Consider the following 24,476-nt stretch of genomic DNA (forward strand, 5'->3'; position numbering starts at 1 on the left):
AGAAACGTTTTTTATCCACTGGTGTAAGAAAAGTTTATTTTTTTTACAGCGTGAACGATATTGTTGCTGTTGGACCGGAGAGCTTTTATGCCACCAATGATCATTATTCTGAGAGCATGCATATGAAATTTTTAGAAAATTTCCTTGGATTACAGATGTCAAATGTGGTGTATTACAGTCCCGGGGATGTCCGAGAAGTGGCATCGGGACTCTACATGGCCAACGGAATTGCCATATCAAATGATAAAAAGTATGTACTTGCTTTTTTCATTAATAAAAATAAAAATAATAATAATAATTTTGGTGTGTTCCCAATATATATATATATTTTTTATCTCCTAAGGTTTATCTATGCTGTTGACCTCATAGGTAACACAGTCAATGTCTATGAGAAACATGCAGACTGGTCCCTAACTTTTGTAAAGGTAATTATGTTTTAGATGTTGGCTTTATTCTGTTCATTTATTATATTTTTAATATTTGTTTTTAAAGCTGTGGTAGTATTGATATCTGTGTCTCTTTCTAACTCTTTCTCTCCCTGCCCCTATTGCTCTCTCTGTTAAGTTTGATTTCAACTTTCGGCCCAGGGAGTGATAGACTCTCCAGATGCACTACCACTTCACTCCACTTCACTTCACTACCACAACTCCACTTTTGTTGAGAAATAAACCTTCCTCTGGGTAATCTCTGTACATTACAAGGGCTTTAACAAACTTTTTTGCAGATTCCTATCTTTTGTTATTCTGAAGAAATCATTGTGTGTTTGTCTGTGTCCATGTGGTAAGTGAATCTGATTAGAGTGGTTTCCTAATTATCCATCAGCTGCTGTGCCTGCAGGGCTCTAATGAGGAAAATTGTAGGGTCTGCATCCATTTAGATGTGATTTCCTATTGGGAATATCTCACCTAAAATGAAATTTTTGTTGCAGGGGATGCCTGATATCTGACTTGCATCTTAGTGTAGACTTCTGGGGAAATCAGTGAGCCAATCACACAAGCAGGAAATTATGTTTCTGGGGTGTGGTCAGTACGCATACTGTATACAGAACAACTCCAGGTAGCCATATTGCATTGCATTTTACAGAAAAGTATAGAGCTGCAGATTGAAAAGGAAAGGTAATTTTTAATAACATTCAATCACAATATGACTTACAATACTACAATATGTGTCGCAATTGTATACTCTATATTATTTTTTCTTTATTTACTATTTATTTGTACTCATCTGTATACTGGGACATGCTGATCTCCCCCTGATTAAGTGGTTTGACACAGCTTGGTTATCTTTCCTTGTGCCTTCGGAGATTATGGACCCACCTGCCCAGGGGTCTCTGGAACCCTGTTTCATTCTGGGCTCAGCTTCCACGTCTGGTGCTCCTCCAACCCTAGCCTTTCCCCTACTACACCATCAATGCCATTTTTTAGGGCCCTTTCATTAGTTCTCACCTGGGTAGTGCTAAGAGCTGCTTAGGTTCAATTCGTTCTTTCTCAACTCAGTGCGGTGGAAGCCAGGCACACAACAGTTCAATCACTCTAGCTCATTGAACAGTCTAAGGTTTTGTATTTTTTTTGTAATTTATTGTTTGTAGAAACTTTGGAGGGGATTAGGGGTGATGTGAGATACTCTAAAAGCGCTCGAGTACAATTCTGAAGAAGATAATTCTCTCTCTCTCTCTAAACAGCAGCAACACAGTCTTTCACTCACATCTCGGAACCATGAAATGGTTTAGTCCATTAGTGGCAGCCTCTTGTAAATTAATCTAGCATCCAGTCCCAGGACCAACTGAGGCAAGCAGCCCCCTTTTCCTCAAGACTCTCTAATCCATTCCCACGAGAGGGAGAAAGACAATCTCCTCAGGTCTTCAGACTATTTAACATCATCCCAGCCACCTTCTGGGTGCACCTCCCTAGGGACTGGCTGGACCCTGCTCAATATTCAGGCTGTGTGAGGAAATAGCAACATGGATGGTCAACTCTGCATAGATACACTAGGAAACTGAGACTCAACTATACTGTATATAAGAAAGTAAATTTCTTATTAGTAAAACAAATGACATCCAAACACTAACAAACAGGAAACACAGCAAACGTGAAGATACAAGCAAACCATAACCCAAAGAAAAAATATCTAACAAGCTACCCAACAGCCTAACTAGCAAATAACTATATACAATACGCACACAAATGGGGAACACAGATAAGCAGGGGAAACTGGAGATGCAAAGAACAGATGGGAAGAGGGAACCAGGACTGGGATTAGGTACTAAAGGAGCAGAAAGAGGCAGCAGGGTTCAGGATGCAGGGCAGGAGCATGATCAGGATCTAGGCTCAGGATAAGTGGCAAGCAGTATCTGACAGCAAATCAAAATGCTGAAGCAAAGTGTAATGGTAGAGGAGGGACTAAATACCCTCCAGACATCTGCTGGTGGACACCGGAACTACAAGCTCTCTCTGGGACGCACAGTGCCACCAGCAGGTGATCCAGGTCCTGATCATTTGAATTCTCCCTCCCTAAACTCCAGAAACTTCTTCTTGAGGCAGAAGAAGGCAATCAAATTCCCAGTTTGAACAGGCCGGACTAAAACAACTACTGCTCCCCTAATTACAGCAGGAGCCAAAACTAAATTTACAAGATTTACAAGAACAAGAGTGGAGTATCCCACGATACCAAAGGATGGGGCGAGGGAAATAATAGTGTAACAAAAATGTACTATCAGGGAGCTGCTCAATATATTATCACGCACCCACAACAAGAGGAATATATACCTCCTTTTCAGCCAAAGTGACCCTATTATCAGAATAGAGGGAACCAACGGCCACCGACTACACAGGGATACTATCAGCCTCCATCTACCTACTCTAACCCTCCTGGGGGGCAAGGTTCATGGAATCAGCACAATACCCCTTTTCACGGGGGTACCCCAAAAAACAAAAGACAAAAGGAAGGAAGAGAGGGACTAGAGGGGGGCGGAGGGTCCGCAGTAAAAAGAAGTCGCCATTAAGAGATCAAGGTCTGTTTAATTTGAGTTCAGCTTCTCTTTCCGTTGAAGAGAAACATGTGTTGAATCATGGACTCAAGTTTGCTCCCCCACGACCTCTTAATAAGTTTGACACTTTTATAGACCTACAAAAATTTGTGCGCAAAATGAGCATTAAAAGGCACATGATGGGGAATCCCATCACCCCCAGGGTTGAATATAATATGGGCATCAAGTCCACTTCATTTTCCAATGCTTCACTATTCAACCCTCCAGGTCCTTTTGCTCCCACTCTGACTGTGTTCCGAGATTTGGTTGCCAAGGACTTGGATAAGCTGAGCCTCAAAAAGGTCCACCAAACACATATGTTTGAACGGGGACTTCGCTCTCTAAAAGAGCGTAAGGATATAATCGTGAGGCCAGCTGACAAAGGGGGTGGAATAGTTATTTTAGACACCGCTGCCTACAATGGGGAAATGAATAGGTTATTGTCTGACCGGGACACATATATTCCCCTGAGGGGTAACCCTACGACATCTTATAAGAAAGAACTTGTTGAATTGGTGGAGGATGGATTTCAACTAGGGTTGAGCGGACACCTAGATGCCCGTGTTCGACGGGTTCGGCCGAACTTTAAAAAAAAGTCCGGGTCCGTGTCCCGGACTTTTACCGAACTTTTCCCGGACACCGAACCCCATTGAAGTCAATGGGGACCCGAACTTTAAGGCACTAAAATGGCTCTAAAACACCAAAGGAAAGGGCTAGAGTGCTGCAAATGGCAGCAAAACGTAATTAAGAGCATGGCAAGTGCTCTGCAAACAAATGTGGATAGGGAAATAACTTAAAACAACAAAAAAAAACAGAAAAATAAAACAATGTTCTTCTTCATCTCTGAAGGACGAGGCCCATATGGAGTAGGAGGGAGGTTGAGGTGGTGGTGGATGTGGCGGTGACATAGGCGTGCGCACAGCGTGCGCTTGTACTCGCGCATCTTGCGATCGCGCTCCAGTGAGTGAGTGAATTAAGGACGGTACGTTGTCCTTGTAACGGGGATCCAGCAGCGTGGCACAAGTTAGAATGTGGGCAACTCGGCGGTCGTTGTGGAGACACTGCAGCATGTAATCGCTCATGTGTGCCAGGCTGCCCAGAGGCAACGAAAGGCTGTCCTCTGTGGGAGGTGTATGGTCCGTGTCCTCTGTATCCCCCCAGCCACGCACCAGTGATGGCCATGAGCTGGCCTGGGTGCCACCCTGCTGTGAACATGGTTCCATCTCCTCCTCCAGCTCCTCCTCCTCCTCATCCTCCAGAACTGTGCCCCTGCTGGACAATTGTGTCCCTGGCGTTTGTGTGTGCAGGAACCCACCCTCGGAGCCCCTTGCGAATGACTGCCCTGAAAGCCTTGGAAATGTTACCTCTTCATCCTCCTCCTCCTCCTCATCCTGTGCCACATCCTCTTCCATCATCGCCCGAATTGTTTTTTCAAGGAGGCATAGAAGTGGGATAGTTAAGCTGAGAACGGCGTCATTGCCACTGGCCATGTTGGTGGAGTACTCAAAACAGCGCAACAAGGCACACAGGTCTCGCATGGAGGCCCAGTTATTGGTGGTGAAGTGGTGCTGTTCCGCAGAGCGACTCACGCGTGCGTGCTGCAGCTGAAACTCCACTATGGCCTGCTGCTGCTCGCACAGTCTTTCCAGCATGTGCAAGGTGGAGTTCCACCTTGTGGGCACGTCACATATGAGGCGGTGAGCGGGAAGGCCGAAGTTATGCTGCAGCGCTGCCAGGCGAGCAGCAGCAGGGTGAGAACGCCGAAAGTGCGCACAAACGGCCCGCACTTTCTGCAGCAGCTCTGACATATCGGGGTAGTTTTTAAGGAACCTCTGCACCACCAAATTCAGCACATGCGCCAGGCAAGGGATGTGCGTCAAACCGGCTAGGCCCAGAGCTGCTATGAGATTTCGCCCGTTATCGCACACCACCAGGCCGGGCTTGAGGCTCGCTGGCAGCAACCACTAATTTGTCTGCTGTTCCATGCTCCTCCACAACTCCTGCGCGGTGTGTGGTTTGTCCCCCAAACAGGCAAGTTGTAAAACTGCCTGCTGTCGTTTACCCCTGGCCGTGCTGAAGTTGGTGGTGAAGGTGTTACGCTGTCCGGATGAGGAGGCGGTAGAGGATGAGGAAGCGGAGTAGGAGGAGTTAGCAACAGGAGGCAAACTGAAGCGCCCTGCAATCCTCGGTGGTGGAAGGACATGCGCCAAATTGCTATCCGCCTCAGGCCCATCCGCCACTGCATTTACCCAGTGTGCCGTCAGGGAGATATAACGCCCCTGACCGTGCTTACTGGTCCACGTATCGGTAGTTAGGTGGACCTTGGCACAGATGGCGTTGCGCAGTGCACACCTGATTTTTTCCCCCACTTGGTTGTGCAGGGAAGGGATGGCTTGCCTGGAAAAGTAGTGGCGGCTGGGCACGACGTACTGTGGGACAGCCACCGACATAAGGTTTTTAAAACTGTGCGTCTCCACCAGACGGAATGACAGCATTTCAAAGGCCAATAATTTTGAAATGCTGGCATTCAGGGCCAGGGATCGCGGGTGGGTAGGGGGGTACTTCCTCTTCCTCTCAAGTGTTTGGGAGATGGAAAGCTGAACGCTTCCACGGGACATTGTGGAGATGGTTGTTGGTGACCCAGGTGGTGGTGTTGCTGACAGATCGTCTGTTTGCGGGGTGGCAGGTGCCGGTATCACTACAGATGTGGCTGGAGCGGCCGAGACTGCAGCAGAAGAGGAAGCAGGATGAGCCAGAGATGTTTCTTGGTTTTGAAGGTGTGTACTCCACTGCAGCTCGTGCTTTGCACTTAGATGCCTGATCATGCAGGTTGTGCTCAGGTTGAGAAGGTTTATGCCTCGCTTCAAGCTCTGATTGCACAGGGTGCAAACCACTCGTGTCCTGTCATCAGCACATTTTCTAAAGAACTTCCACGCTAGAGAACTCCTTTGAGCTGACTTTGGTGCGCTCGTTCCCTTGCTGCGTTGGGCAGTAGCGGGCGTAGTGTCTAGGGCACGGCCGCTCCGCTTCTGCACCCTGCTCCCTCTTCTGCTGTGCTCGTGGCTCTGTGCGACCACCGCCTCTTCCTCCAAACCACTCAGGTCACCTGCATGACGTTCATTCCATGTGGGGTCGAGGACCTCATCGTCCTCCACATCATCTTCCACCCAGTCTTCACCCCTGCCCTCCTTGTCGGTCTCCACAATGCTGAACGCCGCAGCAGTTGGCACCTGCGTTTCGTCATCATCGGAGACGTGCTGCGATGATCCTTGCATGTACTCATCTTGAGAAATAAGTGGTTGGGCATCGCTGCACTCAATCTCTTCCACTTCTGGGGCAGGGCTAGGTGGATGGCCCTGGGAAACCCTGCTGACAGAGTCATCAAAAAGAAGAAGATACTGCTGTATGGCTTGGGGCTCAGACTGCTTGCCTGATTTGCAAGGGGGTGAGGTGAAAGACAGTTGGACATCGGCTGCAGGTGCCAACTGTGACCTTTCTGCAGTAGACTGGGTGGGAGACAATGTGAAGGAACTGGAGGCACTGTCAGCAGCAAACCAATCTACTATCGCCTCCACTTGTTCTGGCCTCATCACTTCTAGGGGCGTATGATGCCCTACCAAATACTGATGCAGGTTCTGTCGCCTACTCACACTTGAGGAAGGTGTTTCACTTGTGCGTGTAGCTGGCACAGATTGACCACGTCCTCTCCTTGCAACAGGAGCTCTACCAGCAGCACCACGACCCAGGCCACGGCCCTTATTTGACGGTCTCCTCATATTTCTGTAATTTAAGATCTTGCCCTAGAAAGGTTTTTATTGAATAGCGGAATAGGAAATATGATCCAAAAAAGTGTATGTATCTCGCACGTACAAAACCACACTAGGCCCCAATTACTATTGTTTCTACCCCTAAAAGGATGGATGAGGAGTAGGAGGAGTATGGAACAGGCAGCACCCTCAAATCTTCAGAAGTATGAGATGAACCCCAAAAACTTGGAAAGGTGGATCTCACACGTACCGACACAGACTATCACGCAATTTAATTGATCCCCAAAGGTTTTAATTGAATAGCGGAATAGAAAATATGATCAAAAAGAAAGTGTATGTATCTCACACGTACACCACCACACTAGGCCCCAATTACTATTGTTTGTACCCCTAAAAGGATGGTTGAGCAGTAGGAGGAGGAGTATGGAACAGGCAGCACCCTCAAATCTTCAGAAGTATGAGATGAACCCCAAAAACTTGGAAAGGTGGATCTCACACGTACCGACACAGACTATCACGCAATTTAATTGATCCCCAAAGGATTTAATTGAATAGCGGAATAGAAAATATGATCAAAAAGAAAGTGTATGTATCTCACACGTACACCACCACACTAGGCCCCAATTACTATTATTTGTACCCCTAAAAGGATGGTTGAGCAGTAGGAGGAGGAGTATGGAACAGGCAGCACCCTCAAATCTTCAGAAGTATGAGATGAACCCCAAAAACTTGGAAAGGTGGATCTCACACGTACCGACACAGACTATCACGCAATTTAATTGATCCCCAAAGGTTTTAATTGAATAGCGGAATAGAAAATATGATCAAAAAGAAAGTGTATGTATCTCACACGTACACCACCACACTAGGCCCCAATTACTATTGTTTGTACCCCTAAAAGGATGGTTGAGCAGTAGGAGCAGGAGTATGGAACAGGCAGCACCCTCAAATCTTCAGAAGTATGAGATGAACCCCAAAAACTTGGAAAGGTGGATCTCACACGTACCGACACAGACTATCACGCAATTTAATTGATCCCCAAAGGATTTAATTGAATAGCGGAATAGAAAATATGATCAAAAAGAAAGTGTATGTATCTCACACGTACACCACCACACTAGGCCCCAATTACTATTGTTTGTACCCCTAAAAGGATGGTTGAGCAGTAGGAGCAGGAGTATGGAACAGGCAGCACCCTCAAATCTTCAGAAGTATGAGATTGTGTTCACTGTACCCCACAAAGATCGTGTTCACTGCACCCCACAAAGATTGTGTTCACTGCACCTCAAAAAGGATTTTGTTCGCTGCACCCCACAAAGATTGTGTTCACTGCACCCTAAAAGGATTTTGTTCACTGCACCCCAAAAAGATTGTGTTCACTGTACCCCCCAAAGATTGTGTTCACTGCACCCCACAAAGATTCTGTTCCCTGTACCCCACAAAGATTGTGTTCACTGCACCCCACAAAGGATTTTGTTCACTGCACCCCAAAAAGATTGTGTTCACTGCACCCCAAAAAGGATGTTGTTCACTGCACCCCAAAAAGGATTTTGTTCACTGCACCCCAAAAAGATTGTGTTCACTGCACCCCACAAAGATTGTGTTCACTGCACCCCACAAAGATTCTGTTCACTGTACCCCACAAAGATTGTGTTCACTGCACCCCACAAAGGATTTTGTTCACTGCACCCCAAAAAGATTGTGTTCACTGTACCCCCCAAAGATTGTGTTCACTGCACCCCACAAAGATTCTGTTCACTGTACCCCACAAAGATTCTGTTCACTGCACCCCACAAAGGATTTTGTTCACTGCACCCCAAAAAGATTGTGTTCACTGCACCCCAAAAAGGATTTTGTTCACTGCACCCCAAAAAGGATGTTGTTCACTGCACCCCAAAAAGATTGTGTTCACTGCACCCCACAAAGATTCTGTTCACTGTACCCCACAAAGATTGTGTTCACTGCACCCCACAAAGGATTTTGTTCACTGCACCCCAAAAAGGATGTTGTTCACTGCACCCCAAAAAGGATTTTGTTCACTCCACCCCAAAAAGATTGTGTTCACTGCACCCCACAAAGATTGTGTTCACTGCACCCCACAAAGGATTTTGTTCACTGCACCCCAAAAAGATTGTGTTCACTGTACCCCCCAAAGATTGTGTTCACTGCACCCCACAAAGATTCTGTTCCCTGTACCCCACAAAGATTGTGTTCACTGCACCCCACAAAGGATTTTGTTCACTGCACCCCAAAAAGATTGTGTTCACTGCACCCCAAAAAGGATGTTGTTCACTGCACCCCAAAAAGGATTTTGTTCACTGCACCCCAAAAAGATTGTGTTCACTGCACCCCACAAAGGATTTTGTTCACTGCACCCCAAAAAGATTGTGTTCACTGTACCCCCCAAAGATTGTGTTCACTGCACCCCACAAAGAATTTTGTTCACTGCACCCCAAAAAGATTGTGTTCACTGTACCCCCCAAAGATTGTGTTCACTGCACCCCACAAAGATTGTGTTCACTGTACCCCACAAAGATTGTGTTCACTGCACCCCACAAATAATTTTGTTCACTGCACCCCAAAAAGATTGTGTTCACTGCACCCAAAAAGGATTTTGTTCACTGCACCCCAAAAAGATTGTGTTCACTGCACCCCACAAAGATTGTGTTCACTGCACCCCACAAAGGATTTTGTTCACTGCACCCCAAAAAGATTGTGTTCACTGCACCCCAAAAAGGATTTTGTTCACTGCACCCCAAAAAGGATGTTGTTCACTGCACCCCAAAAAGGATTTTGTTCACTGCACCCCACAAAGATTGTGTTCACTGCACCCCACAAAGGATTTTGTTCACTGCACCCCAAAAAGATTGTGTTCACTGTACCCCCCAAAGATTGTGTTCACTGCACCCCACAAAGATTCTGTTCACTGTACCCCACAAAGATTCTGTTCACTGCACCCTAAAAGGATTTTGTTCACTGCACCCCAAAAAGGATGTTGTTCACTGCACCCCAAAAAGGATTTTGTTCACTGCACCCCAAAAAGGATGTTGTTCACTGCACCCCAAAAAGGATTTTGTTCACTGCACCCCAAAAAGATTGTGTTCACTGCACCCCACAAAGATTGTGTTCACTGCACCCCACAAAGGATTTTGTTCACTGCACCCCAAAAAGATTGTGTTCACTGCACCCCAAAAAGGATTTTGTTCACTGCACCCCAAAAAGGATGTTGTTCACTGCACCCCAAAAAGATTGTGTTCACTGCACCCCACAAAGATTGTGTTCACTGCACCCCACAAAGGATTTTGTTCACTGCACCCCAAAAAGATTGTGTTCACTGCACCCCAAAAAGGATGTTGTTCACTGCACCCCAAAAAGGATGTTGTTCACTGCACCCCAAAAAGATTGTGTTCACTGCACCCCACAAAGATTGTGTTCACTGCACCCCACAAAGGATTTTGTTCACTGCACCCCAAAAAGATTGTGTTCACTGCACCCCAAAAAGGATGTTGTTCACTGCACCCCAAAAAGGATTTTGTTCACTGCACCCCAAAAAGATTTTGTTCACTGCACCCCAAAAAGGACGTTGTTCACTGCACCCCAAAAAGATTGTGTTCACTGCAGCTCACACACAAAAAAATGGATGTGGATCACTGACACCTGCCTATCTCCTATCCCACACCACACAGCAATATCGATTGTAGTTTGTAGAACACAGTTTCCCTAAAATTCAGCAGCAGCAGCCTCTCCCTAACAGGATTGAGAAGAGATCGTAGATCAGGATTGAGTGCAGAGTCACCCCACCCCCCACACAGCAATATCGATTGTACTTTGTAGAAGACACTGACCCTATAATTCAGCAGACTCTATCCCTAAAATGCCTACAACTCGCCCTGCCTAAACACTCCGACCTGTCCCTCAATTCTATCCGGACACAAATGTTTTTTTCCTGCCTGTCTTTCCCTAATCAGCAGCCAGCACGTATGTGTGCTCTGTCCCTGATCTAAGCAGCATAATGACGCCGCTGCGGCTGCCTCGAACTTATAAAGACTTGGTCACATGCTTCAGACGGCCAATCACAGCTACTGAGACATTTGCAGGCATGGCTGGGATGGCTTAAGGCACACTAGTTAAACGATTGTTGATTGGCTGTTGAAAGCCCGCCATGAAAAGAGCGCCAAAGCATGCAAAACCCGGAAATAAAACGACCGAACACGGATTTTTACCCGAACATACAGTAAAGTGTCCGTGTCCGTGTTCGGGTACAAAAAATCCAGTTATTCGGTACGAACACGAATAATACAGTCTGTGTTCGCTCAACACTAATTTCAACGAAAACTCCTTACCAAGAAGGAAAAATCTTTTTTGGTACCATCTGCCCCAAGGGTGCCTATAATATATTATTTGCCCAAGGTGCATAAAGATGCGGTGAACCCACCCGGGAGGCCAATCATTAGTGGCATTGATTCGGTCACCTCCCGGGTGGGTAAGTACATCGACTTCTTTCTTCAGCCCCTTGTGACCAAGACTCCCTCATTTTTGAGGGACTCTATGCAAGTCATTAATATTCTTAAAGACATAGAGTGGAAGGACACCTATATCTTGGCCACTGCTGATGTTTCATCCCTTTACACGGTAATATCGCATCAGCATGGAAGGGAGGCTGTCGAGTATTTTTTGGGTCATAGCACCTTGATAGGTCTTCAGAGTCGGTTCATCTTATCCCTGCTGGATTATGCTATGGCCCATAATTTCTTTTGGTTCAATGGCACTTATTACAGGCAGAATAAGGGTGTGGCCATGGGCGCGAAATTTGCGCCAAGTATGGCCAATTTGTTCATGGCCAAATGGGAGGAGGATGTCATCGGTGACGTTCCGAGACCAGAGATAGTTCTCTGGCGGAGGTACATCGATGACATCCTCCTCCTGTGGGATGGCGACTCTGAATCTCTCGAGTCATTCATTTCCACACTGAATGATAATGACAGAGGCATCAGGTTGGCGCATGAAAGTAGTAGATCAGAAATTCACTTTTTAGATCTTAAATTCAAAGTGGTTGGCAGTTCCCTGGAGACCTCTACTTTCTTCAAGGAGACTGACAGGAACGGATTTATTGACACATCTAGTTGCCACCACGTGTCGTGCCTTAGGTCCGTTCCTGTCAGTCAGTTCCTCAGATTGAAGAGGAATTGCTCTAACAGAGCCGACTTCCTGCGGGAGGCTAGCTCCTTGAAGTCCAAATTTTTGGAGAAGGGGTATAGGGAAGAGGAACTTGAAACGGCCCTTATGCAGGCTGATTCCCGTAACAGGGCTGATCTGTTGGTACCACGAGTGCGTGAGAGTAATGATGACTTTCAGTTTGCCTTTTTCTCATCATACTAAGTTCAGCATTTCTCTGTAAAAAAACTGATTAGGATGCATTGGCACATTTTAAAGAATGACAGCCTCCTGGGACCTGCACTACCAGAAGCCCCTAAGGTTATTTTTAGGGGTGTGCCCCCGTTGAGGCTTCAAGTGGCCCCCAACATTGTAGATCCACCTAAGACTATCTCTTTTTTTCAAGAGAGAGGGGGCTTTTATCCATGTAGAGGTTGTGCTATCTGCAAGGTTAATGCCTGCAGGTCTAGGAGGGTGGAGACATTCTTTTCTAATGCCATACAACAAAATGTTAAAATCAAGCCGTTCATCACATGTTCCACACGTTACGTCGTCTACCTGTTACGCTGCCCTTGTGGCCGCGAGTATGTAGGTCGGACGATACGGAAGTTACACGTGCGTTTACAGGAACATGTGGCGAATATACTGAAGGCATTCCCGAAACATAGTGTCTCGAGGCATTATGATGAATGCCATGGGAATGACCCCAAAGGCACAGTTTTCTTAGGCATTGACAAGTTTTCGGGTAGTTGGAGGGGTAGTAACCGTACCAGAGGCGTCTCGCAACTAGAGACGAGCTGGATATATCGGTTGAAAACCTATGCCCCTCACGGGTTAAACATTGATTGGGATATCAATTCCTTTATCAACAATGCCTGATCGACTGGATGTCAGTATATTTAGACTGTTGGATATTTTGGTTACCAGGTTGTTACTATTTTTATCTGTGTTTTTACATTTGGGGTAAGCTATATATGCTTTTATTTCAAATTTTAGGATGCTAAGATTTGCAACGTTTTGATGTATATTGGCATATTTTGCTTATATTTTAAGTCATGTTCAAAAGTTTTTCTTTTGTTATATCATGTTAATGTATGCTATGCAATGGAGCACTCTCAGGAATTTTGTTTCTGACCGGTAGATGGCGGTGTGTCCGAGTAAGGTCTCTTATGACAGTATAGAGCATTGTTTCCATGGCAACACATTTGTCTTTCCTATTGGAAGTTTTTTACAAATGTGGTTTCCCCTTTAAGATCAAATTGAGAATAGATGTTCTGCCCTTTGAACTATAAAGTATATACATTTTTTGTGATCTTTATTAATATTCCATTGGTCCATTTCTGTTTGCGGGGTCCGATTCCGGGTTTGGTTCCGGGTATTGGTACGCAAATGGTATACATCCGGTTCCGGGTCTCTGGTCAGCTTCCTTCCTGTGGAGGGTATGCGGTGACCTTCCCCTAATGGTTTCGGATTGGACGCAGTATGTCCCGCCTTGTCTCGTCCAGCGTATAAGAAAAGACGCTCTGCCGTAGGCCACACCCCCAGACGAGGTCACGTATTGACGAAACCGGTCGGAGGAGCCTGCGGCACGTCGCGCTGAGACCTACAAGGAGACACGGCGTCCATTTTTTCGGTTTTAAAAAAAATTCCCGAGAGTTAAGCTCCGAGATACGCTATCATTTCTTCATGTACACGTGAGTTGCCACTCTGCTTTTATTTAATAATACCTGTGAACGTACTTCACCATGGGAGTTGTCCCTCTCTTTCTCATGTACATCTGTTCCGGTCGGAGCTGTTGAGGGAATATTAAGAGCCGGTACATGTCGATTTGGGCACCGGATAGACCACACAGGCTGACATTGATCCTTGTAGTGGGGATCATTGCATATTGGTAAGGGGCCATTCATTATCTTGGTGGTGGTTCCTGCACTCAGGGCTTTTTCCAAGTTTGAAGTGGTGGACAGTTTCCCTTCTTTTGGAGCACTCTCTTTGATGGACTTTGTTTATTATATCTATTTTATCCATTTGAACATATGTATGGACTGTGGATCCATTATTGTTAGCGCTGCACCATATCCATTTTTCATTGCTTTTTAGATCTGGTATTTCTGATTCTAGGTCAGGTGTCGGCTGCTTTCGTTTAGTCTGTTGACTTTTTATTGCATTTTATCTTTGTATGTTTTTATCCTTATATTTTAGCGCAGCAATATCCCCAATTTTATAAAAATGTATATGTGGCATTCCCCATAGTAAAGGTTCTTTAGTCTTTGATGCATAATTGAAGTGCAACCTAATACAACATAGCAAGAAACTGGCACCAGGTCATATTAGGGCCCAATCAGGTGACAGAATTCTTACAGAATATATACACATATCTGTATGTACAGCCTATCTGGGTAAAGCCCCACTGCTAGCTAAACATAAAGGGTTAGTACATTAGAAAGTCAACCAAAGTGTAGGTCTTTTTTGTTGCACACCTGTGAAAGAACAGAGTTAGCAAAACATTTCAGACATTGCTTGCCAGAGTTGGAGCACTATCTCCTTAGAAATAATCCTCCAGCCAAGTAAATAGCGCATACAATAAGCTATAAGCCTAAAGTATAGTGTGCTGCCACCTAGTGGGCATATATATACACACTCCGAGTCTACTTTGTAATAATCAGAATATGTACAAAGTTGTCGTCATCTTCCAGAGCCCTGGAACAAATCAGAGAGAGATACATCCTATCTAACTAACTTTAACTAAATACTAACATTTTTTTCTCTATATGGCAACAATAACTCCCTAATTATGAACCTAGTTTTTTACACACTGGTATTTACTGATACCTTAAGTCTTTGATGTACGCAAGGGCCCCAGCTTTAAAGAACCCAAAGTCTAATGGGCCCAAAAGTTCAACAAATTTACAATTTCAAAAAAAAAAAAAAAGAAAAAACACAGGAAGGAAAAAAAAATGTTCCCGCATCTAAAGGAAAACTTCACATCCATGAAACTGTAAAGTGGCAAGGGAGGTTCCCCCTCCTCCTGACGAGATCATTGTAAGGACATAAGATGGCCCATCCTTAATGTGACAGCTAAGTTGCCCCCTGCAAATAGCTCAGTTTCTTTGATACACATTTTCTTCCAAAAGATGGCCAGCATACTTTATGGGCAGTCATTAACAAAACTTTTATGCTTAGCCTTTACTAGTAGAAATCAGGGTCGGCCACTTGCACCATGCCTCTGTCTGGACCCCAAATGCTGATCATTCTGAGCTGATTCATCTGGGCTCTGCGACCAGTTTTCTGGATAACCACCCTGTGTTTGTAGATAAATCTCCCCAGGCTCCAGCTTTTCCTGATGTCCAAGAAACACTGCCAGAACCTAGTGAAGCTTGGATTCCTGTAGGGTTTTGAGACGATCATAGAGTTCCATACTTTCTTTTCCCACCAGCCTTGATGCTTTCTGTTAATCTCCTCCATCAGCTCGACTGGTACATAAGGCTAGTCATACCTATACTCTAGGGCAGAGGTCTGTAAACTTTCTAAGGCCTAGTTTATTGTCCTTGAAACTTTAGGGGGACCGGACTGTGGCCAGTGGGAGAAGAAAATGTCTTGGTGTCAGTGGGATTAAACAATATCCCATCATTGGTATTAGGGGGTGTAACAGGGGCGGACGTACAGGGGTCGCAGGGGTCGCCATGGCGACCGGGCCCCATGCTGCAGGGGGCCTGAGAGGGCCCCCTGTATGTATAGAAAGGATGAGCGGCAAGCGCAGCTGAGACCGGAGCTCCCCGATCCTCAGCGAGTTACACACACGGCAGCTGCTGCCAGCTTGTCTCTCTCCCCAGCTGCGGCTGCCTGCGTGGTGAGTGCAGAGAGCAGAGACGAGCAGGAGACGAGCACTGAACCCGCCCCTCCCCCTTCCTGTGTGTTTCCTGTGTGTTTCCTGTACAGCACACAGAGGAGAGGAGGCGGGACCAGCTCTCTCAACTCTGCAGAGTCTGCAACAGTGCAGATCTGAGGTCTGTGATATGTATAACTAATATAATACTAACTTGCAGGGGGGGGGGGGTGGAGGTGTATGGTGCTAGGGGGTGAAGATGGGGGGGTGTGTATGGAGATGGAGGGGTGTATGTAAAACTCCTACCACCCCACCCCCTGTCATCTTCATCCCCACTGTCCTCTTCCTACCATCCCACCCCTGTCATCTTCATCCCCAATGTCCTCTTCCTACCATCCCATCCCTGTCATCTTCATCCCCAATGTCCTCTTCCTACCATCCCACCCCTGTCATCTTCATCCCCACTGTCCTCTTCCTACCATCCCACCCCTGTCATCTTCATCCCCAATGTCCTCTTCCTACCATCCCATCCCTGTCATCTTCATCCCCACAGTCCTCTTCCTACCATCCCACCCCTGTCATCTTCATCCCCACTGTCCTCTTCCTACCATCCCATCCCTGTCATCTTCATCCCCACTGTCCTCTTCCTACCATCCCATCCCATCCCTGTCATCTTCATCCCCAATGTCCTCTTCCTACCATCCCATCCCATCCCTGTCATCTTCATCCCCAATGTCCTCTTCCTACCATCCCATCCCTGTCATCTTCATCCCCACTGTCCTCTTCCTACCATCCCACCCCAGTCATCTTCATCCCCACTGTCCTCTTCCTACCATCCCACCCCCTGTCATCTTCACTGTCCTCTTCCTTCCATCCCACCCCCTGTCATCTTCATCCCCACTGTCCTCTTCCTACCATCCCACCCCCTGTCATCTTCATCCCCACTGTCCGCTTCCTACCATCCCACCCCCTGTCATCTTCATCCCCACTGTCCTCTTCCTACCATCCATATTGTAAAAAAAAAAAAAAAATGAATAGAGCAAATGCTAGAAAAATTTAATTAAAATAAAAAACTACTGACACCAATGGCAGAACTACCACACAAACATTGCACTTGCAACCGGCCCTGGCGTTTCGCCACCAGGCTGGGAGGGAAGGGCCCTGTCCGGGGGGCCCTTTATGGTTTCTTGCATCGGGGCCCTGGAGGTTCTAGTTACGCCACTGGGGTGTAATAGTGCTCCATCGTTGGGATCAGTGGAAGGAATAGTGCCCCCTCTTTGTTGTCAGTGGGAGGAATAGTGTCCCATTGTTGGTGTCAATGCTAGGAATAGTGCCCCATTGTTGGTGTCAATGCTAGGAATAGTGCCCCATCATTGGTGTCAGTGGGAGAAATAATGCCACATCATTGGTATCAGTGAAAAGAATAGTGTCCCATTGCTGGTATCTATGGGAGGAATAATGCCCAATCATTGGTATCAGTGGGAGGAATAGTATGCCATTGCTGGTATCATGTGAGGAATAGTGCCCCATCATTGGTATTAATGGGAGGGATAGTGTGCCAAAGTTGGTGTCAGTGAGAGGACTAGTGCCGCATTGCCGGTGTCAGTGACAGGAAATATGCTCCACTGTTGCTGACAGTGGGGGGGAATAATGCCCCAAGGGCCAGATAAAAGCAAGCAAAGGGCTGCATCTGGCTCCTGGGCCGCTGTTTGGACTGTGGCCAGTGGGAGAAGAAAATGTCTTGGTGTCAGTGGGATTAAACAATGTCCCATCATTGGTATTAGGGGGTGTAATAGTGCTCCATGGTTGGTATCAGTGGAAGGAATAGTGCCCCATCCTTGTTGTCAGTGGGAGGAATAGTGTCTCATTGTTGGTGTCAATTGGAGAAATAGTGCCCCATAATTGGGGTCAGTGGTGGAAATAGTGCCCAATCATTGGTGTCAGTGGAAGAAATAGAGCCACATCATTGGTATCAGTAGAAATATAGTGTCCCACTGTTGGTATCTATGGGAGGACTAATGCACAATCATTGGTGTCAGTGGGTGAAATAGTGTGCAATAGTTGATGACAGTGCGAGGACTAGTGCCCCATTGCTGGTGTCAGTGACAGGAATTATGCTCCACTGTTGCTGACAGTGGGGGGGGGGGGGGGGATAATGCCACAAAGGCCAGATAAAAGCAAGCAAAGGGCTGCATCTGGCTCCTGTGCCGCAGTTTGGAGACAACTGCTTGAGGGCAACTCATTTTTTAACAACTTTAGAGTCTAGTCTAGAGAACCCGGGTAATTTAGGGGTTTCCCTCTTTCCTACAGAGATATAGAGATTTTCTGAGAAATTTTCTGTAGGCCTCCTCTTCAGCTAAGGTCCTTGCAAGAGCATTCTCTTCACACTTGCTCCAGGTGTAGCCCTTTAGTGCCCTGCAATGATGATCTGTCCTCACTCTGTCCTGCCTCCTCAGAGCTGCTTCCGGGGTAGGACTCTGCTTCCTTCTCCTCCTTACTATTTCTACAACTTCTGACCCCCTCAGAAAGTTCCCACTCAGTCACTGGCCTCTCTGGTAAACTTGGGGCACCTAGGGGCTGATTCTGATTCTCCCTCTTCCTCACCTCACCTTTCTCTTTGGTGCTTTCCTCTCTCTCGGCCACATTCCCCACCCAGTCTATACTCTGCTGGAGTCTGGGCTTCGTTGCTCAGTGCAGTTCCTCCAACTCTATCTGGATGGCTCCTCATCCATGGTCGCAGGTGTAGTTTCCTGACTTTATTCCTGGCCCTGATAATAAATCAACTCTCTCCTGCTGCACAGGATTAAAGGTGCTCAATGCGCCATAGGGTACTCCAGCCGGCTGGAACAATTCTGACACCTCCATGCAGTAGCCTGTGCTCCAATCAATGGCATATGTAGTAGGTGGCAGAGTACTCAGTAATAGGTCCAGCAGTGGTTCATCGCAATGACTAAAGCAGACCCATATCTTCACTAGCGCCTTCGGCTTCTTGCAATTCATGCACACCAGACACAGCCACTCAGCTTCCTCCATCATGCCCAGTGCAAAGTGGCGTCTGTGGACAAGCCTCACTACTGTGTCCACCATCTGCTCCCGTCGCTCAACCAACCAGGCAACATGTCCTACTAACCTGTCTCTTCTTGGCGCCATCTCTGCCCGACCTCCAAAAAAACAAATTTTCACCACCATCTTGGTGCTCTCACCTTCAAACAGTAAGAAACCACCACCACCATTCTCATTTGCAAAGGCATATACCAGATAGTCCCCGGCACAGCTCTCCAACTCCCAAATACTGTCAGCTGCCAATGACAATGGCAGCATGCCCTGAGGAAAATCACGGACCAAGCCCCCACAAGTAGCCACTTAGATTTAACTGGTTCTTTCCCAACTCAATGCAGAGGCAGTCAGGCACACAGCAACAGTCCATTCACTTTGCCCCACTGAACAGTCTAGGGGTTTGTCTTTTTTGTATTTTCTTGCTTGAGAAACTTTGGAGGGGATTAGGGGTGATGTAAGATACTTCAAAAGCGCTTGAGCACAATTCTGCAGAGGACAATTCTCTTTCTCTCTCTAAACAGCAGCAACACAGTCTTTCACTAACGGCTGGGAATAATGAGATTGTTTTGCAAAATGATTGTAGCTAGACTGGAACAGACTATAGGTTAATGGCTAGCACCATAAAGTGAGTTTGAGCACAGTCAGAATTAGACTGGAACAGTTTTTAGGTTCATGACTGGAGACCATGAAGTAGATGCAGCACAAAAAGGAGGCTCTATTCACAGATTCCTGGAACAGGATTAGTGCTTAGGTGCAGCCTCTTGTAATCCAGCATCAAATTCCATTGTGCACCAGTGGCAAGCAGCCCCCTTCTCCTCTCAGCTCTCTGATTTCCTCAGGAGGAAGAAGGACAATCTCCCCAGGGCTTCAGACTATTTAACAGCATCCCAGCCACCTTCTGGATACACCTCCCCAGGTACTGGCTGGGCCTTGTTTAATGTTCGTGCTGATCATTTGAATTCTCCATCCCTAAATTTAAGACACTTCTTCTGGAGGCAGGGAAAAGCAATCAAACTTTCAGCCAGTGAAGCAATGAACAGACCAGACTAAACAATTACTGCTCCCCTGATTACAGCAATATCAAAAACCAAATTTACCTAGAAGCCTATTTAGGCAAGTGCTACACCTGCTTTCTGTTTCTCTAGGTATTCTGTTCTTCATTGCCCCCCTTCCTTTTGCTAAAGATAATGAAGGGAAATCCAGGATGAGAGCAGAGGGTCTCTGGAAAGCAGTGTCCCTCACTGCTGAGCACCATAGCAAGAAGTGGGCCTCATCTGCTAGGACTCCCTGGTCACTCCGCTGGCACAGTCCACTCTACTTAGGCTTGTAAGTCTCCCTGTGCCACCCTGGTTTGATTCCTAGGATGTGCCAGTTCACACTGTCATTCTCTCCCTCTTTCCCTCCCACTCAGTGGCGTAGCGTGGGGGGTGCAGGGGGGGCCAGCCGCACCGGGCGCAACATCTGGGGGGGCGCATCCGCAGTGTCACTCTGTCTGTCTGACTCTGACATACACAGATCACACACTGTCTGCGGCTGCCTCCATCTTTAGGCTGGGAGATGTCCAGCGCAGCTGCCCTATGGATGAAAATGGCAGGTCGGGACGGGGTTGGACTGTGCCTCACCTGTCCATTGGTGTAGGGTGGGGATGGTGTTGCAAGCCAAGCCCCGCCTATGCCCCCTCTCCTCACTGCTCAGTCAGTTTAGCAGTGAGTGAGTCAGCAGCCTGGCGCTGTCACAGAGTGGGTTTTTTTTTTTAATCGCCCGATTAGAGCCAGAGGTTCTAATAGGCTTCAAAAAAGGGTGGATCCTGGGCGCAGAGCTGTGCGCCCCAAGCCTTCCCATTGTGTGACAATAGCGAATGAAAATTCGCTATTGTCACACGGATTCTCCTCCTGGCCAATCAGGAAGCGGGTCCAAGACCCGCTTCCTGATTGGCCGAAAGGCGAACTCATGCCATTGGCCGAGGAGAAGGCGGGAGGACTCGAGAAGATGTGGGGAACTGAGAAGAAGCCTCTGCTGCAGGTAAGTCTCTCTGCAATGAAAGGGGGCACGCTGGTCTCTCTGCATTGAAGGGGGCATGCTGGTCTCTCTGCATTGAAAGGGGGCACGATGATCTCTCTGCATGGAAAGAGGGCACGCTGGTCATTCTGCATTGAAAGGGGGCACGCTGGTCATTCTGCATTGAAAGGGGGCATGCTGGTCATTCTGCACTGAAAGGGGGCACACTGGTCATTCTGCATTGAATGGGGGCACACTGGTCATTCTGCATTGAAAGGGGGCACGCTGGTCTCCCAACATTGAAAGGGGGCACGCTGGTCATTCAAACTTGTATTTAGATGCATTTTACTTTAATTACATCAGTATTTTCATAACAAACAATACATGTGCTTAGGGGGTAAGGGTTTCTTTAACTAATCTAGTGTAAGAGACTCAAGTGCTAAAATCCCGCGGGTTAGGGGGCGCAAATTACTTGCCTTGCCCCGGGTGCTGACAACCCACGCTACAACACTGCTCCCACTCTCTCTATTTGCTCTCTTTCTCTCTCTTTCTCTCCCTCTCTTGTATGTATTCATGGATATAAAGTACATTATTATATTTTCTTCTTTTTTTATTCCAACCAGGCAGTTGACGTAGATACATGTGCAGATAACCTATTTGTGGATCCAGTTACAGGGGATATTTGGACAGGAGCACATCCAAATTTATTTAAAGTGTCTGAATACAAGGAGGAGGATCCCCCTGGATCAGAGGTCAGTGTATAAGTCAGTGTTAATTGTGGCAGCAAATTTTGATTTAGTTTTAGTCATAGTCTTGACTAAAATGCCATTTTAGTTCTAGTCGTATTTTAGTCTTTTGGCTAAAATGCTATTTTTGTTTTAGTTGTATTTTAGTCATCTGATGTGTTTTAGTTTTCGTGTTTTTGTGTTTTAGTCTTCCTCCCTCGAGGGAAACGGCCGCCGCCGTCACTTCCTTCTTGCGTTGACTCCTGGGAGCTGAACGTCATCGCTCCCAGGAATCACTGCGCCTGCACCGGCCCCGCTCGTCAGTTCCGGTGCGGGCGCCTCATTCCCTGCTAAACAGTTTCTGGGCATGCCCAGAAGCTGTGCAGGGATGACGCGCCCGCACCGGAAGTGTCGAGCGAGGCCGGTGCAGGGCATTCTGGGACCGAAGTGGACCCGAAGAGGACGCCCTGGCTTCAGCTGCCCGCACCTGAGATGGCAGCGCTGGACAAGAAATTTTCAAGGTAAGTATTTCTTCTAAAAGGTAAGTGCGACCTGGGGACAGTTCAGAGGCTATCATTTCTGAAATGCACTAGCCCTGACTGTCACGGGGGTATTTTTTTTTCAGACCGGAACTCCGCTTTAACGACACCCCCAGACAGGGGCGTTGCTAGGTGGGAAAAAGACCAGGGGCTTCAGCCCGAAGATAAATTTGATAACCCCCTCCCACATTTTAAAGTAAGCCCCGCCCAAGCTCCTCCCATATTTAAAAGTAAGTACCGCCCAAGCTCCACCCAATGGCCCCCTCAGTCAAGGGTCAGTCAAGGGGTGGTATGGAGAGGAGTACAGGGGGTGAGAAATTGGGTGGTATGGAGAAGAGAGAAGTAAAGGGGGTCAGTCATGTGGTGGTATGGAGAGGAGTACAGGAGGTCAGTCATGGGGTGGTATGGAGAGGAGAGGAGTACAGGGAGTCAGACATGGGGTGGTATGGAGAGGAGTACAGGGGGTCAGACATGGGGTGGTATGGAGAGGAGTACAGGGGGTCAGACATGGGGTGGTATGGAGAGGAGTACAGGGGGTCAGACATGGGGTGGTATGGAGAGGAGTACAGGGGGTCAGACATGGGGTATCTGCCCCCCTGTACTCCTCTCCATATCACCCCATGTCTGACCCCCTGTACTTCTCTGCTCTCCATACCACCCCATGACTGACCTCCTGTACTCCTCTCCATACCACCCCATGTCTGACCCCCTGTACTCCTCTTCATACCACCCCATGTCTGACCCCCTGTACTCCTCTCCTCTCCATACCACCCCATGACTGACCCCCTGTACTCCTCTCCTCTCCATACCACCCCATGTCTGACCCTCTGTACTCCTCTCCATACCAACCCATGTCTGACCCCCTGTACTCCTCTCCATACCACCCCATGTCTGACCCCCTGTACTCCTCTCCTCTCCATACCACCCCATGACTGACCCCCTGTACTCCTCTCCATACCACCCCATGTCTGACCCCCTGTACTCCTCTTCATACCACCCCATGTCTGACCCCCTGTACTCCTCTCCTCTCCATACCACCCCATGACTGACCCCCTGTACTCCTCTCCTCTCCATACCACCCCATGTCTGACCCCCTGTACTCCTCTCCATACCAACCCATGTCTGACCCCCTGTACTCCTCTCCATACCACCCCATGTCTGACCCCTGTACTCCTCTCCATACCACCCCATGACTGACCCCCTGTACTCCTCTCCATACCACCCCATGTCTGACCCCCTGTACTCCTCTCCATACCACCCCATGTCTGACCATTGTCCCATCATTTTTTTTCCCTCCTCTTACATGTTATACGTGGGAACACTCACCTGCCCAACCCAACAGATCCAGCAAGCATTGTCCTGCTGTGATTTGCAGCACCTCTTCCACAGGCCTGTGAATGGAAAGCGAAGCATCCCGGTATATGTGGTGAACACATTTCAAAGTCTTAGAGACGTCATTCTCACCTAGACAAGAATGGCAGCCGCAAGACAGGGTGTACAAAAAAAAAATGAAAAAAGGAGAACAAACCAGAGAAAAAAATAACGATGCCAAGTGCATTCAGAGGGTGAAAGTCTACTTTCTTGCCCATAGTTTTTAAAAGGGATGTCCAACAATCTCATATACCATAAGTATGATCGTCAGGTGTCAGACTTTGGGCCACTAGTGATTAGTAAAGGCAAACTGCCAGAGATTTTAATGTTCAATCTCCCTTCATGTTCACTTACTCAACATCCAGTACCTGCACATACATGTTTGCATGGGAAACGTGACTGTGCTCAATGAGCTTTGGAGTGTAGTTTAAAGTTTACCAGAGCCCTAATATGCAATAAATCTATTTTAAATTCCCTCTGATGCTGTCTAACCCAGATTGATGAAGACAACTGTAATACTTTCTTTGGGCAGCTCAACAATCTGGTGCAGGAGGGTGGGATCTGTGTGCAGCTGCAGCCAATAATTGGATATCTTTTCGCAGCCAATCAATAGCTCTGCCTACAAACTGATACCACCCCTGCTCTACTAGCTCTAGAGCCCAAAGAAACCTGCAGATGCCCAATAAGAGATTTTAATGCTTTCAGAAGCAATAATAATGTTTGAAAGACATTCAGAGTATATCTTAGTGTTTAGGACTGCTTTAAAGTAAATGTATTAAAAAAGTATAGGGTGATATATGCGCTGTCACGTGTGTATCCGAGTAGGAGGATTCCTCTAATGTGTTTTTTTGCAGCTGGTGACAAATATATAACTCTGAGATTCGGATTCAATCCGATTCTACATGCAGCCAACTCTAGTATTTCTCACTAGAGAACAATAGAAGAGATCTCAGAAGAAACTTAGACCGAGCCAACCAATCGCAGTGAGACCTCCCAAACTAAAATAAGAAAGGGGTC

The 24,476-nt window shown here is 47.1% G+C and overlaps 1 protein-coding gene across 1 annotated transcript in view; it reads left to right on the forward strand.

Annotated features, from left to right (window-relative positions):
* Positions 1–24,476, forward strand: part of LOC309556421 (uncharacterized protein) — a 105,708-nt gene that overhangs the window by 26,888 nt on the left and 54,344 nt on the right. Inside the window, exons 6-8 of the mRNA XM_082258887.1 lie at positions 50–250; positions 344–425; positions 21,448–21,576. Coding sequence (XP_082115013.1) covers positions 50–250; positions 344–425; positions 21,448–21,576 — 412 coding nt within the window. The remainder of the gene's footprint in view (positions 1–49; positions 251–343; positions 426–21,447; positions 21,577–24,476) is intronic.

The sequence above is a fragment of the Pelophylax lessonae genome, assembly GCF_965119305.1.
Source record: "Pelophylax lessonae genome assembly, chromosome: 5".
Classification (NCBI taxonomy): domain Eukaryota; kingdom Metazoa; phylum Chordata; class Amphibia; order Anura; family Ranidae; genus Pelophylax; species Pelophylax lessonae.